The 15,215-nt window shown below is 42.0% G+C and overlaps 1 protein-coding gene across 13 annotated transcripts in view; it reads right to left on the bottom strand.

The window, feature by feature from the left end:
- Positions 1–15,215, bottom strand: part of pnpla6 (patatin-like phospholipase domain containing 6) — a 170,928-nt gene that overhangs the window by 28,163 nt on the left and 127,550 nt on the right. For 10 of the 13 annotated variants that reach the window (XM_059639836.1, XM_059639834.1, XM_059639840.1 and 7 more), the window contains one exon: positions 2,654–2,773. The exons of 1 other annotated variant lie outside the window; for it this stretch is intronic. In XM_059639836.1, coding sequence (XP_059495819.1) covers positions 2,654–2,773 — 120 coding nt within the window. Of the gene's footprint in view, positions 1–83; positions 201–2,653; positions 2,774–15,215 lie in introns of all 13 variants that reach the window. 2 more of the 13 variants (XM_059639833.1, XM_059639832.1) reach the window with 1 other exon arrangement.

Genomic DNA, 15,215 nt, shown 5'->3' with positions numbered 1-15,215 from the left:
CAGAGGCTTCTATGTACTTTGCTTATGAGAAGCTTATTTAGGTCTCACCTTTTGCCTCCGCTATCCTAACGTCACATACTTGCCTGGAAGGTTGTTGATGTATCCTCCATCCATGAGCAAATGTCCATCCTTTGGATCACAGAGTGGTGGCAGGTAGCCCGAGAGGGACATGCTAGCTCGCACGTACCGCCACAGCGAGCCTAACCACACGAGGAACAAATGCAGTCAGAGGCCTAGAAGAGCACAGGTGCGCGTGACCTGCCGCCCTTTTCCACTTCCTCAGCACACACTGTGTGGTTCGTGCAGAGGGAGTGGAGAAGGGGAGATCACAGCATTCAACTCACAGGCCGAGGAAATCTGCACAGCATCATAAAAACTGCAGAATAAACTCTGCTGCAAACCCACATTCTGGGAGGTGGTAGGAGTGGCAGACTGTTGGGGGAAAACATTCTGAACAACTCATGTGAGAATTGCTCCTTTAAGATAACCAGCTGAACCGCCAAAAACTACTCACTCTCCTGATTAATAATGCTTAGTTACAGTGGAATCCACGAGCATGCAATTTCTATGGGCAATTTACACACTTGTTGATCATCTCATTGCCTTGTGTGCTCTGCTCAAAGACAAGGTCTTGGCTCTTGGTAATCTTTCCATCTCTCCTTTTCCTCTGCCAATTAATCCTTTAAATTCCAAGCCATCCAGTACTGATATTCTCTGCCTTCCTCTTCCTTCTTGAAATCTTTCCTCTGTAACATTTTACGGAAACAGAATTGTATGCAATATGTTCCGTCCAGACTCTACAGTTTCCTAATCATGTTCAACTATTTTCTTTGTAGTCCACTTCCCAAAGCACTTTAACACATTGTTTTCTTCAGTCCAGCAGATCTATATCAGGGTTATTGAAGATGGTCTCCCTTCTCTCCATGCCTTGAAGTTATACAAAGCAACACTCCGAAACAAGCTCTTTACAAGATGCTTGAGTGCTTTACTCAACTTTCTGTTAGCAACCACTGCCTCATACCAAATGCTGTTCTGTGCATTCAAACATATACACAACCTTTCTTCTTTAAAAGAAAAGCATTCCTCAGCTCTGTAACTTCCTCCAGCCCTTCTGTACCAAACGGTCTCTTAATTCTGTTCTTGTTCGTCTCTCCCACTATTGGTAGCCATGCCCCCTGCTGAGGCTCTAGAATTTCCTCCCTAATCTCTCCACACCTCTTCTCTCCTTCGCTGGCAGACTGTTTAATTTCTAACACTTTAGACCAAACATTAAATCACCTACCCATTGAGAGTGAGGATTGTCAGCAGGGTCAATGAAGCTTAATTCAATACAAGCAGTAATATAGACAACAGGAAGCCTATTGCTACCCCCAATCACCATCTCTGTAACCATACCGTTTGTGCACTCTAGTACATTCATTCTGTTGAAGGAACTCTATAAATGCAAGTTGTTACATCAATCTTCAAAAGAAATGGAATGATTACAGCATAGGAGGTAGAGGTTAGCCCATCGTGTCTTTGTAGGCCTTTACTTTGCGTCATTCTCTTACCTTTCTCCCTGTAACCCTGCTTATGGTTTCTTCTCAAATAAACACCTAATTCTCTTCCGAATGCCTTAACTGAGCCTACGTCCACCAAATGCTCAGGCAGTCTTCTTCAGGCCCTAACCACTCGTTGTTTGAAAATTGTTTCCTTTGCCTTGCAATATGATTTGAAATGATTAAACTCACAACTCCAGCTTTAATCTTATTTCTTAGAGGTTACTGCTACTCACCACTTAAAGCAAAAATAGGCCTACCCAATTAAAAAAAGTAGAGACAATCACAAGCAAACGTTGATTGAAAAATTAAGCATCTTGCTGATCTGCATAATCTGCCAAAAGCATTCTAATCAAAATCGAGTTTATTGCAGAGAACAGGATTCCACTGTAAATGGTGAACCAACTGGAATTTGGTTTAATTGTGTAGTTTACGAGTGGCTCTCTGACAATTCAGGTGGACAGCTCGGTTTTGGAACGATTTAATTTTTGGGAGGATGTTTCTATATGTCTATTCAGTAATGCAAAGTGAATTACGAAGCAGTAAACTTAAAATTGAATTGTGAATCAAAATAAGAATAAGTTGAAAAGCTACCTGGTGAACGACAGGACAACTCACTCATTACATGAGAAATGATGAGAAGCCCTGGGCCGAAGAACTGGTGTCAGCCTGCATGACCCCTTGATGCTGTACAGATTAGTGTTTGACAGCACAGCTGACAAAAAAAGAGTGTGTTGTGGTCCCGACACAAGATTTATCCACCACCTCCTAATTGCTGGGCTGGAGGATAATAAACCTTCTTAGAAAGACTTGGTTCAGAAGGAAACAAGGTAGCATACATCACAGAACTGCTTAACATTGAATACATTTTCAGCCAATTACAGTTTAAGTTATAACCAGTATTGCATACTGAATTATACATTTATCACTGCTGGCTTCCAGTGTTTAATCACTACTTTACCCACAACTTTCAGGAGCTGTAATATAATCAGATACTCAATGTCAATAGCATTATAGAGATTTCAAACAGACAAATGCTCAAATTTCCTTCTGAGCCCCAAGTATCCAATGTCCCTAGTGGGCCAGTGTAGATAGGAAGCGATTGTAGTGCTGACCTGGGACATTGTTTACATAGCAGCCATCCACAAGCAAATGCCCGTCCTTGGGGTCACAGAGAGGAGGCAAATAAGGGACGTAAGATGCACTCGCTCTGACGTAACGCCAGATACTGCCTGCTGGATGAAGATGAAGAGTAAGAATACGAACAGCACAGGAGAGAAGAGGAATCAGAAGGAATAGAGGGGCAGGGAGGAACAAGCATGATTGTGGCCATCAGAACAAATGGGGAGAAAGGGTCATAACAGCAACAAATATCAAAGAAAGCTCCCTGTAAGCCCTGCTGAACATTTCTGCCATCCCACAAGATTATACATTCAAGAAAGTGCCTAAAACGGCAAAGGAAATATTGCTTTAATTTCTGAAAGACATACAGACAGTATATGAGCAAATAGCAGTACACGATATCAAGGGGCTTTGGCTGGATATAAAGTCAAATCAATTTAAACTGCAGTTCAATCACAGGGAGAAGGGGACACAGCAGAAAGAAACCTAAAAGGGAGAACGAAAAACGGATTTTGTTCCCCTACCCTCCTAGCTGTTATGTTAAGATGACTTTGATCCATGAAATAGCTAGTTCTCCACTGTTGTCTTTGGATCTTGTTAGAAAATAAAATTCCACTGTGAGATGGTGAGCATGTATGTGTGGGCTGGGGCAGAACATCCACAAACTTTTTTTTTGAAAAACAGAACATTCGCTCAACCCCCATAATTTTCTCATAATTCTTGAAGGTTTCTTTTCTGGTTTTAAGATCTGTTTATAATCTTCTGTAATTGTCTGTTAAGTCTCTTCCGCATCCTCTTCATATCTTCCCTCATACTTTACCTAAAACAATTAACAGTAATCAAAGTTCACACCTATAAGATGGACATTACCTCTCTGCTTTTGTACTAGAGTTTCTATTTATCACAACTGCAACTTGACTGACTTGCCTTGCCACTTTTAAGGCTCTGTTCCTCTGGTCCTTTTAAAGTTTTATCAGTCAGTGTTTAATCCTCTCCTCCTTCCTCTCAAATCGCACTACATACTTCTCCAGAACAGATATATCTAATATGTATCCTTTAAGCTGATTTCACCCTCCTGAGAGCCCACACAGCCCTCTTCACAGACGCATTCCCAGAGTAAGAGGATTATTTCACGAGGAATGGTTGGACATGTATCTGTCGAGTTTAGAACAGAGTGATGAACTTATTGTATTACATGGATTGACACGGTGGGTGTTGTGAGGATGTTTCCCTTTTTTTAAGGCATAGATTATAATTTAAGAGGAAACAGCTTATTTATGAGGAGTTTCCCATTTAAAAAGCAAATAAAAAAATCATTCCTCAGCAGGTTGTTAATCTATAGAATTGTCTTCTTTCAGACAGCAATGGAGACTTAAATATTTTTAAAGAAGGCAATGAAAAGGTACCAATGGTCAACAGAAGAGCAGAACTGAATCCACTATTAGATCAGCAACAATCTCATTGAAAAGCAAAACAGATTCATAAGGCCACAGTATCTACTGAGACCATAAGAAACAGGAATAGCAGTAGGCTATTAAGCCCCTCGAGACTGCTCTGCCATTCAATAGGATCCTGGCAGATCCAACATTCCTCACGTCCACTTTCCTGCCCTTTCACCATAACCCTCAATTCCCTGACTGATCAAGAATCTAACCATCTTAGTCTTAAATATTAACAAGGACTCCAAAGTTCTCCTTGGCAAGGAGTTCCAAAGAGACTCAGTCCTCAGAAGAAATCCCAATCTCAGTCTTAAGTTGGGGCTCCTTTGACAGTGTGCCCTCTGGTCCTAGGCTCTCCAAATGAGGGGAAGTATCTTCTCAGCATTTACTCTAACAAGCCCCTTAAGAATTCTATATGTTTCAATGAGATCACCTCTCCTTATTCTAAACTCTAATGATAGAGTCCCAACCTGTTTAGCCATTGTTCAGAAGACCAGGGACCCTTTCCAGGGATCATCCTAGTGAAGTGAACCTTCTCTGACTTGCCTCCAATGAAATGGTATTCTTCTATCAATAAAGGAACCAACACTGCTCTCAGTATTCCTGATGAGGTCCCACTAGCGTCCTATACTTTTGGAGTAAGACTTCTCTACTCTTACCCTCCAACCCACTAAAACAGGCGAGGCAATGGCCGAGTGATATTATCGCAGGACTGTTAATCCAGAGATCCAGATAATGTTCTGGGGACTCAAGTTCGAATTCCACCAAGGCAGATGGTGGAATTTGAATTCAATAAATATCTGGAATGAAGAATCGAATGATGACCATAAATCTATTGTTGAATGTTGGAAAAGCCCATCTAGTTCACTAATTTACTTTAGGGAAGGAAATCTGCCTTACCTAGTCTGGCCAATATGTGACTCCAGACCCACAGTAATGTAGATGACTCTTAACTGCCTTCTGGGCAATTAGGGATCAGCAATAAATGCTGCCTAGACAGTGATGCCATTGTCCCGTGAATGAATAAAAAAAAAATTATAAGGGCCAACATTCTATTAGCCTTCTTGGTTCCCAGCTGCCCATGTGCTAACTTTCAGTGTCTCATGTACAAGATCCCCAAAGTACCTTTGTGTTGCAGTTTTCTGCACTTTTTCTCTAAATAATTCTCTACTCTCAGTTCCTGTCTTCATATCTGGTTGTTTCTTGAAGCAATTCTACTGTACTTGTAGGCATAAAGTCTCGTCTACAAAATGTGCTCATTGCCTTCTGAGACAAGTATTATTTTTTATTGCATATTCTTGTTCATAAACATCAACCTCTGGGCATTACTATTTGCCAGAACTATGGCTACAAGAGCAGGTCAGAAGCTAGGAATCCCACGTGTGAGAGAAACACCTCCTGATTCCCCAGAGCATGTCCACCATATATAAGGCATGAGTCAAGAGTGTGACGGAATATCCCCCCGACTTGCTTGGATGAGATCAACTCCAACAACACTCAAGACGCTCAACAACATCCAGGACAGATGTTTGGGAAACAATTGTTTGGCATCCCATCCAATACCTTCAACATTCATTTCCTTCACTACAGATGCACAACAGTACCATCTACATGATGCACTAAAACAATTCATCGAGGCACCTTGGATAGCAACTCCCAAACCAGTCACCTCCAGAACCCAAGACAAGGGCAGCAGACACATGACAACACCCTAGTAGAAACTGAAGCAAAGACTTCTTTCAATATCACCACCACCCCTCTTCATCTAGGAGATTTGCTGTTTTCTCTCTCTGTAGATGTACACTTTAACTTAACTTTGTGTTAACTTTTAACCTTCACTCAAGTTGCAATCTACACCCACTTGGTGCTTCGCTGCCCAGTATTAATACTGTTCACTAATCATTAGTAAAATGATAAAAGGTAAAAACAGTCGCAGAGAATGATTCAGAGATAATGGGAACTGCAGATGCTGGAGATTCCAAGATAATAAAATGAGAGGCTGGACAAACACAGCAGGCCCGAAACGTCAGCTTTTGTGCTCCTGAGATGCTGCTTGGCCTGCTGTGTTCGTCCAGCCTCACATTTTATTAGCAGAGAATGATTTCAGTCTTTTTTGTGACTGGGTCATTAAGGCATGTACAACAGATCATCTGTTTCTAAAAGTGTGTGAGATATTGAGAGGTACTGTTACTGCTTGCAGAGTTTTCTTTATTATATTTCATAGGGCTGGCTGCATGATTATTACTGCTTTCCATTCAATGCAATGCAAGGTTTGGGAACTCATTGCCTTCCTGACTCATTCAGCTTCCATGTCACTGCTGGACTAAGTTCAGCTGTTCTGCAGGCTGAGAGGGAAAAGTTTTCTTGGTTCTCCTAAAGAGAGTTATTTGAAACATGTGCAACTGACTTAATGGAACAATTTTGGAAGATGTAGGATATTAAAATATCTTTGATAAAGTCAGTGTGTTCACACAGTCGAACTGAAAGCTCCCAATCAGAAGCACATTAATGGCTCAAACAGTTGTGTACACAATTTACACTGAGGGGACTGACCCCACTCCTCCACTGAATCTCCTTTTAAGTAAGGCATTTAAAAAAGTAATCAGCACTGGTGCATGGCATTTCAAGGGTTGGTCCTTCAGACAAAGACAATGACAACTTAACTACGTGAATTAGATCTTATATGCAAGGCAGAGAGAGGGTTTTTTTTCCATAATTATCAGTTGCTACTGGACGTCACACTGGAATACCTACCAAGGGCTGGATCGTGACTAGTTTGACCTAAGATCACATGTCAAATAGAGTACAGGAATTGAAAATAACCTGCTTCCTCACAACATCAGGGGCAAAGTCAATAAAATATAAGTCAGACATGGCAGTCTGTGAACTTGATACAAATGTCATTTAGGGGGTTAGCTGCCTTTCAGTTCTAAATGACTACGCAAATGAGTATTTAAACTGAAATCAAAACTAATGGAGGTGCCAGTGTCTCGCAGCCAAACTCACTTCGATAGTGCAACTGGTTTAAAGAGACAGGGTGAGCTGGTGGAACTATACTTGTGCTATTGCTGATCTTGGTTCTAAACCTCACACAGTATGATGACATGGTGTTTGTTAGTGCATCCCTCTTTGCAGACTTAGATCTTCAAACAATAGAGGAGACAGCAACTGCTGAGGAAAACCAAGCTTCTTTGCATTGCTTTAGACTGGTTCTCACCTATTGGCTTCTAGTCTAACCCACTGAATCAGAGTTTAGAAAATTCATGCCTTCAACATTCATTTTGAGAACAAACAACTTTTAACTTTTGATTAGTTTTCAACAACTTCCTTGCACTGAAGAGCTCCACTTGGTCTTTTCACTTCAATATTTCAGTTAAAAGATGTGTCCTTTTGAAACAAAGATGTACCAGATACAGGAGCTGCCATATGGTTAATTTGGTGCCAAATGCTTCAAAGACTGTTGGTGAGTACTCCAACAATAGCAAGAAGCCTTAAAGATGACCCAGGTATTGAGAAACCAACTAGGTTTCAACACCTTTTTGCAATTCTGCATCGTGGGTTTCTGCGAATTGGAGGTGCCACCGAGCCAAAAGTGCTTTCACTGCTCTGATCATCCACCAATGGAAGGGGGACATCCAGTGGCAAACGTTAAAAGAACAGCAACAAAATCCAGCGGAACCCTTCAGCTCTGTGGAAAGACATGAGGACACTTAACTCCTTGGGAATAGGTGGGGCCATAAAACATTGTTCCCAAGGTTAAAAAATACCCGAAGCAGATTGCTTCTGAATACAGTGGATCAGCATCCACCCTAGCACTGGAAGACCAAGGGGAATCTGGACAGCAAAGCCTACTGCCTTTTCACTACCTTTACCTGCTTCCCCCGGCTCGGCCGTTCCTCAAGAACCTGTTGCCTGAGAGGACCAATGGAATCATGACAGTAGACTGAGAGTAGTAAATAATGACTTCAAAAGCTGTAAATTGAGGGATTGATGGGTCCCTCCTCTCACTCCCTTTGTTTTCCTGAAGGCTGAGAAGAGGTCTTCACTCCAGGAGTTGGTCCAATCTGTGGGTTCCAATTTCCTCTCTAGCTGCTGCAGGACTGCCTTCAGATTGCTGGGGCTACTGACAGTGAAAAGATCCCATCCAAGAATTGGATGCATCGATGGCAGGATCAGGCTAGTTGACAGAAACAATACAGGTACTGAGATCTGTCACTGCCCCTATACTGTGTTCTGAAGAAGAGTCATATTTAACTCAAAAACGTTGTTTCTCTGTCTGCAGATTTTGCCAGGCATACTAAGTTTCTCCTGCACTTTGTTTTAATTCCAACTTTCCAGCATCGGCAGTGTTTTGCTTTCTTTTTGGTTCTACTTGCAATTTTTCACATAACAGAGCGGTCTGGGTTGACACACAGAAAGATCTGTCAAATTCAACTGCATACTGTAAAGTGGCAAACAACACTGGCATCACTCAATAACCATTCCCAAGTCAGAGTCTAACCAACATCCTTTGATACTTCATGGATTTTCATCAGCAAGCTACTCACATTCAATATCCTGAGAGATCACCAATGACGAGAAACTTAGCTGGACCAGCCATAAACACATAGCTAACAGTGAACGTTAGAAGCTGGCTGACCCACTTGGTTCCAGGAAGCGTGCCTACCACTTACAAGGTACAAGGCAAGTGACATTCACCACCTGTCTCAATGAATATGGATATAACAACACAAGACAGGTGATACTATCCAAGACAAAGCAGCCCACTTGACTCCTAGCCAGCCACCACTTTAAGCATCTACTCCCTTCATCAACAATGCAATTTGGTTGCAGTGTGAACCTATTATAAAAAGACGCATGGCAGCAGCTCAAACGTTTCTTCAATAACCACTTCCAGACCATGATCTCTACCATTGAGGAGGATCTGGCATTTGTGCATGGGAACATTATCTCCTCAAAATGAAGTCACACATCTATCCTGATCTGGAATTACTCGGCATCCCTTCATCCTCACTGGGTCTAAATATTGAAAGTCACTAACTAACAGTCCTGTGGGAATCCCTGCACCACCAAGAGTACAGCACCTCAAGAAGGTACCTCTCTGGTGTCAATTCAAAGGGATTTCAGGGATGGGAAATAAATGCTGGCCTTGCCAGCAATGCTTACATTCTATGAATCAATTTTAAAAAAAATGTCCAGGCCCAAGGCACCAAATAAAATCCAACCATACTCAGTTAGTTTCTTATACAGTGAATGTGTAGTGTCGCAGGTCCCACACTTTCCAGACAGATATAGTTAATTGACATGTTGTTCCTGCATCATCTTGTCATGATTTACGGTATTTTCACAAGTGCATCGAGGTAGCACTTTACCATCCCAAAGTTTTCCATGCAGAGAAAGCTGATGGACAGGGAAGGTAGGGAGAGAGTTAGGGCGCAAGGTCAAGGAGACAGGTGCTGAGGCTTCAGAAGAATCGGTTGTCTTCTTGAAGAAAGGTCGCTGGACCTGAAACATTAATTTTGCTTTCTCTCCACAGGTGCTACCAGACCTGCTCAGTTTTTCTAGCAATTTCTGTTTGTGTTTCTGATTTCCAACATCAGCAATTCTTTCAGTTTTCTGTTGCCTGCTTGAATCAGGACGACCATTTCAACTCTTACACGTCCGCATAGCCACTGTCCTGGAAAGTTTCTAGGTACTGCATTCAGGTGCTTGAGCTCACATTGCTTAACTGATTTTCAAAAAGCTGTTTAACATTATGCCACGAAATAATGTCCTTCTGAATGAGTGCATTCCTTAACCGACTAACAGTGCAACCTTACTGAGACTTCACGAGTTTGTGGTCAAGCTGATTCGTTGGGCAGGGGGCCAGGTTGTTGTAGTAACACTGACATAACATGGGAAGTGTTATAGCAGCTGCACAGAGAGTGTTTTTGCGGTGCCATCTTGATCTGGATGAAGCTGTCAAAGGAATCTGCCCATAGCTCATAGGCAATACAAAGATCTGTGTTGTATATCTGGACCTGAGAAGAGATTAGAAGCAGATCCAGATGACAGAATTAGTAAAACACAGGTGGCAAAGTCTAATGGCCAGCACGACATGGGGCCATGAAGGAAGCAGTTAAGTGCAAGTGTAACCTGTTGTAAAGTACACTCATCCAAAGTTTGCAAACCAGGGCAGTAAGATGGTGGCGAAAGTAAACGTGTTGGGATGTGTGGCCAGGGTGACCAACTGCAAAACAAGATGTATTGCTGTCCTTATACAAGGTCTGCACACAGTGTCTAATCTGAGACCCTGCAGGAAGATACATAGAGGGGGTGTAGGAAGAGAGTTAGAGGAGTACAAAACTGTTAATGAGTTCACCAACACAGGTTTGGAGTGCCCTTTTGTCTCTGAAAATCCATCACTTTTGATGATCTGTTAAAGAATGGAAAGAATTAGGTTCAGTCCATGTGGGGTAGAAAATTATCAGCTGGCGAAGGGTCAATCATATAGAGCCTGCGTCATGAAACAGGTATTCTTTGCTTTACCCAAAGTGCTTCTGACATTGTCATAATGTCTCACGTCTACACTGTAGTATGTAGTAGGCAGGAGTCTTCCAAAGTATTGTGTGTAATTATGCAATCCATGTTATAAGAGGGATGTGACATCACTGGAGAAGCTGCAGAGATTTACCAGGATGATGCCTGGGGTGGAGAGCTTCAGTTATGAAAACAGATTGGACAAACTACAGTTGCTTGCCTTCGAGCGGAGGAGATTGACAAGGGACATGATTGAGATATATAAATTATGAGGAGCACAGACAGTGTTGACAGGAAGAAATCTTTCTCGTTAGTGGAGAAATCACTGATCAGGGTCATAGAGTTTGCACAAATTGTGAGGAAACTTTTTTCACTCTGAGGTTGGTGAGAGCCTGGAACTCACTGCCCGTAGGAGTGGTCGAGGCAGAAACCCTCATAATACTTAAGAAGCATTAGGATGTCAAGGCACACAATGCTATGGGCCAAGTACTGGAAGATGGGATTAGAACAAATAGGTGGTTATTATTGACTGGTATGAACTTGATGAGCTGAAGATCCTTCTTCTGTGCTGTATATCTCCATGACTGAGTGCTAATGAGAACTGAAATAACTGCCTTTGGTGTTTTGAATTCAGAAAAGTTGACAAAATAAACAATATGAAAAGTACTGGCTGTAAGTGGATAGCATTTCTCTCATTCTCAGGACATTACATCAAGTAACTGCTGTTTTTGTTTCATTCATTCATTCATTCATTGGATGTTGGCGAGGCCAGCAATTATTTCACAATGAGAAGGTAGAGGGATCTGCCTTTCTGAACTGCTGCAGGCCATTTGGAGTAGGTATATCTGCAATGATTTTGGGGAGGGAGATCCAGGAACTTGATGCAAAATACCCCAACTGTAGAATGGGAAAATACAACAGGCGATCTGTGCCCAGCAGGATTCCAAAACGAAGATGAGCTAAATAACCAGTTCGGGTGATTTGGTGATGTTGGTTGAAGGATAATTAATTGAGAATGAGGAGAACATGATTCCAGCTGAGGGGCCAGGTGATTGACTTAACATCTCATCCAAAATACAGCACTTCTGATAGAGCAGCAGACCCTTAGCAGAGAGCATGCTCGAAGCGGAAGCACGCGAAAAGTATCTTTCACCAGAAATAAAGCCACCATGGAGCACTTAGTAGAAAGTGCAAAAGCAGTAAATAATTTCTAACTTGTGGACTTCTCCTACTTCGGTTACGTGCAATCTCCTGTGTTGACTGGAAGTCTTCAACAACAGGACCCCCACGGGCCAATCTACAAATGTTGCTGTTTTCTTCACTTTAGGCTGGTACTTAGTAGCTTGCACTGATGATCTACTGTTGTGGCATTTTGATGGTGCACTTAAACACACTGCTATGAGGCAGGGTATGCGTATTTCCAAAGCTCTGTGCTGAATCTGGTCAGCATTTATCTGTTCTCCCTGTCAAAGCAGTTATGATGCAGTTCCGCCCCGTATCTCCTGCAGAATATCCAAGAGCATCGCCTCCTTTAGTCTGCAATTTATAATCCATGATTCCTCAGAACGATCAGTGCATTAATGTCCGAGTCCTGCCAAGTAGTGTGGGATTTCCACTGCAGATGCATATCTCTGCATGGCAACATGAAATATGTGGTACTTCCTGATCCTGAGCGATGGTATCATGGACCTGGATCTCAGGCACTCTACCTTCCATCCTGTTGTCTACCATTTAAATTAAGTTCTCAGTTTGCAGCTCGGCTGTGTTCAGGGCACTTGGTGCAATTCCATTTGATTTTCAATCAATAATTGTTCATGGATGCAAGTTGCTACAACGCTATGTTCTCCTTTGCAAGAATATCAATGCAAGTATGAACTGCAGTAATACTAACTTAATGATGCTGCATGTCAAAATACAAACTCATTTTCATGTAGAATAATACCATGACTCGATTAAGCTACTAATTAAGCTGGAGGGAATTGTTTTACTAATTAACCATGTCCTGCTTGACATACAACAGTGAAAGGATAACACCATAGCTCAGTCTGACACCACAAAGCAATGGATGAGCTTTTTACTTTGCTGAGGTCAAGGGAAGCAGGGCCCTGGGGAACCAAAGGTCAGCCACTGTTCCTTATGCAGGAGCAAACCTATAAGGTGTAAACTTTTGTAAAGAAATTTAAGAGATATTGGAAGAATTCATTCAGCCCAGTCACTAGTTGCTGCCAATGTTGTAGACTGCAGTGGAGTTTTTTACGTTTGCCATTACAGTCTTTAAAATAGTAAGGCAGCACTTTTGATACCAAGTCCTCAGTGCAAAGTAACTTTTACTTCAAATTAAATGCAGATGCGGAATCTAAAGACAATTGTCTCACACTGGGGAGGTATAGCTGTACAGAATGTAACTCCGAGGCAGAGGAAATGTGCAAGCTCACAAAACACTCCAGGTTACTTATTAGATCTACAGGACAACGAAGGAAGATTGGGAGCTGTTATCCTCCGATTTACAAGCATTAGCAAGGTGCTCTGTGTATGTGCTTGAGATTGAAGGAAGATAATCAGAACACTAAGTACCGAGAATCTAAACTACAGAGACCAGTGGGAGACCATTAACTGCCCTGTCAATATATTCAGTCAATACACAAACTCTGAATGGTGAAACATTCCAAGGAGGGAGGAGGGCAGGAAAGGGAAAGGGTAGTACATGATTGTTTTTAAGATAGAAAGTGAATTAAAATCTTGCTATGTTTGTTCACTCTTCTTGTCTAATACTTACCACTGCAATTTTACAGAGCCTGTAAATGGCAGGTTAAACTAAACACTTGATTCAATGCAAGGAAAGTGGACACTCAAAAGGGTTAAACATAGTATTTAAGTAATGAGAAGGAATGGAGACAAGACACAACGCTGTGTGAAAACGTTACCCTCAGATTAATTTTGGATTAATAAAAGCAGTTATGAATTGGATGTGGATGTTGACAAATGTTACGAAGCAATACCACCACAATGAGAGGCCAGAAACAAAAGCTTTGGGAAGCAGGGAAAGACGGGAAAGGACATATACGAGCGTTACACACCACAGTACAACCTCCACTCTCAAGGGCAGAACAAGGAGTTGTGGATAGCAATGTCCCAGTACAGCTCAGCTTTGTATCAGTGACAGAATCAGATCGGAGTTTTAACAAAGGAGGCCAGCACGCGTCCCCTCCACCACCAGGCCCACGAGTAGACCTTTAGAAAATCACCCCAAATTCAATAAAGATTTTAACCAGTTATGTGTCTAATTTGAAGAGAACAGAATGGATTCTGTGTGTTGTTAAGGCTCCATCTGCTTCAGTTTAATCAATGGAAGTTCATGATAAAACCACTCTATGTCATCAGTAAAGGGGAACACTCAGCAATATTCCTTTAACTTCAGAATTTCAATTATGAGGCAGACTACAGATAATAATGCAACTTTTAGTCACCTATTACCTTTCTTCTCAACACTGAAGATTTTTTTTAAAATCTGTGCCACTCTTCCCAAATTAAATTGACATTTTGTACTGATGATTGCACGTTTTAACTGGTGTCTTCTGCCTCTTTGGCTTAGTTTAACGAGTACAGAGATAGGCTACTGTAACACACTTGTATGAGATACGCCAACAGAAACTGGTCAGGCTGTTTGGGATCTGGGGATGTAAATCTCCAAAGCAGTAACTGAAAATAATGGACTGAGGGTTGGGGGATGAGTCTGGGGTTGGGGAGTGGAGACAAAGACAAAATCTTTGCCACAGAACAGGGTGAAGAAGGAGCCAAGCGAACTCTGCACGCCGTCAGCAGTAATGTTCTCAACAAGCTGCCCTGATGTTCTCTAGCAGATGACCTACAGTGAAGCGGTTACAAAATCCAATTAAAATGGGCACAGCCAGTATTCCAGAACAACAAACCCACAGCCACACTGCAGATGATACATGGCCAGAATTCTGGTCAACACCAAGCACCTGGAGCCAGTTCCCACACAAATCACAGCACATGGGTACTTGCAATGCAAAGCAGGCATGTTTCACGCTGGACACAGCCATTCAGATCAACTGGGCTTCTCCTTTCATCATCCCCTGTCACAGGATGCAACTGCCCTTAAACAATGGCAGGGCTTTTGATTCATCTGCAGACTCATTAGAGATGATGATTTACTTTTTTTGATGAAGCAATTGTTCAGAAGATGCTCAGAAATAAAAAAAGGCAATACATCTGAGTGTTCCACGTTAAAGATAACTTAATGATCATGCAAGCCTAAATAAACGAGTGATCCTGGTAATGCTGGCATTGTCTTGCCTATACAGATCACCCTCCAAACAGATCTCTGCCGAATGATGCAGGGCAGCCAAACAGATTTGGAAGCATTCCTGTAAAACTGATCAAAAGTATTGGGATTTTCCCCACTTATTATTCGAACACCCACAAAATCACCATTCCCACCTGCTGTTGCTGCCACATAACTCCCCTATCATTCCTGCATTCCAATGCCTGCCCTTCTCTAGGTGATCAAGTTCTAGCCCAGTTGACTAATCGACTATAGCAAAGCATGCACTTCTTCAAGCTCAAAATTTGACCT

The sequence above is a fragment of the Stegostoma tigrinum genome, chromosome 35 (assembly GCF_030684315.1).
Source record: "Stegostoma tigrinum isolate sSteTig4 chromosome 35, sSteTig4.hap1, whole genome shotgun sequence".
Classification (NCBI taxonomy): Eukaryota; Metazoa; Chordata; class Chondrichthyes; order Orectolobiformes; family Stegostomatidae; genus Stegostoma; species Stegostoma tigrinum.
This window is presented reverse-complemented; position numbering and strand designations above follow the sequence as displayed.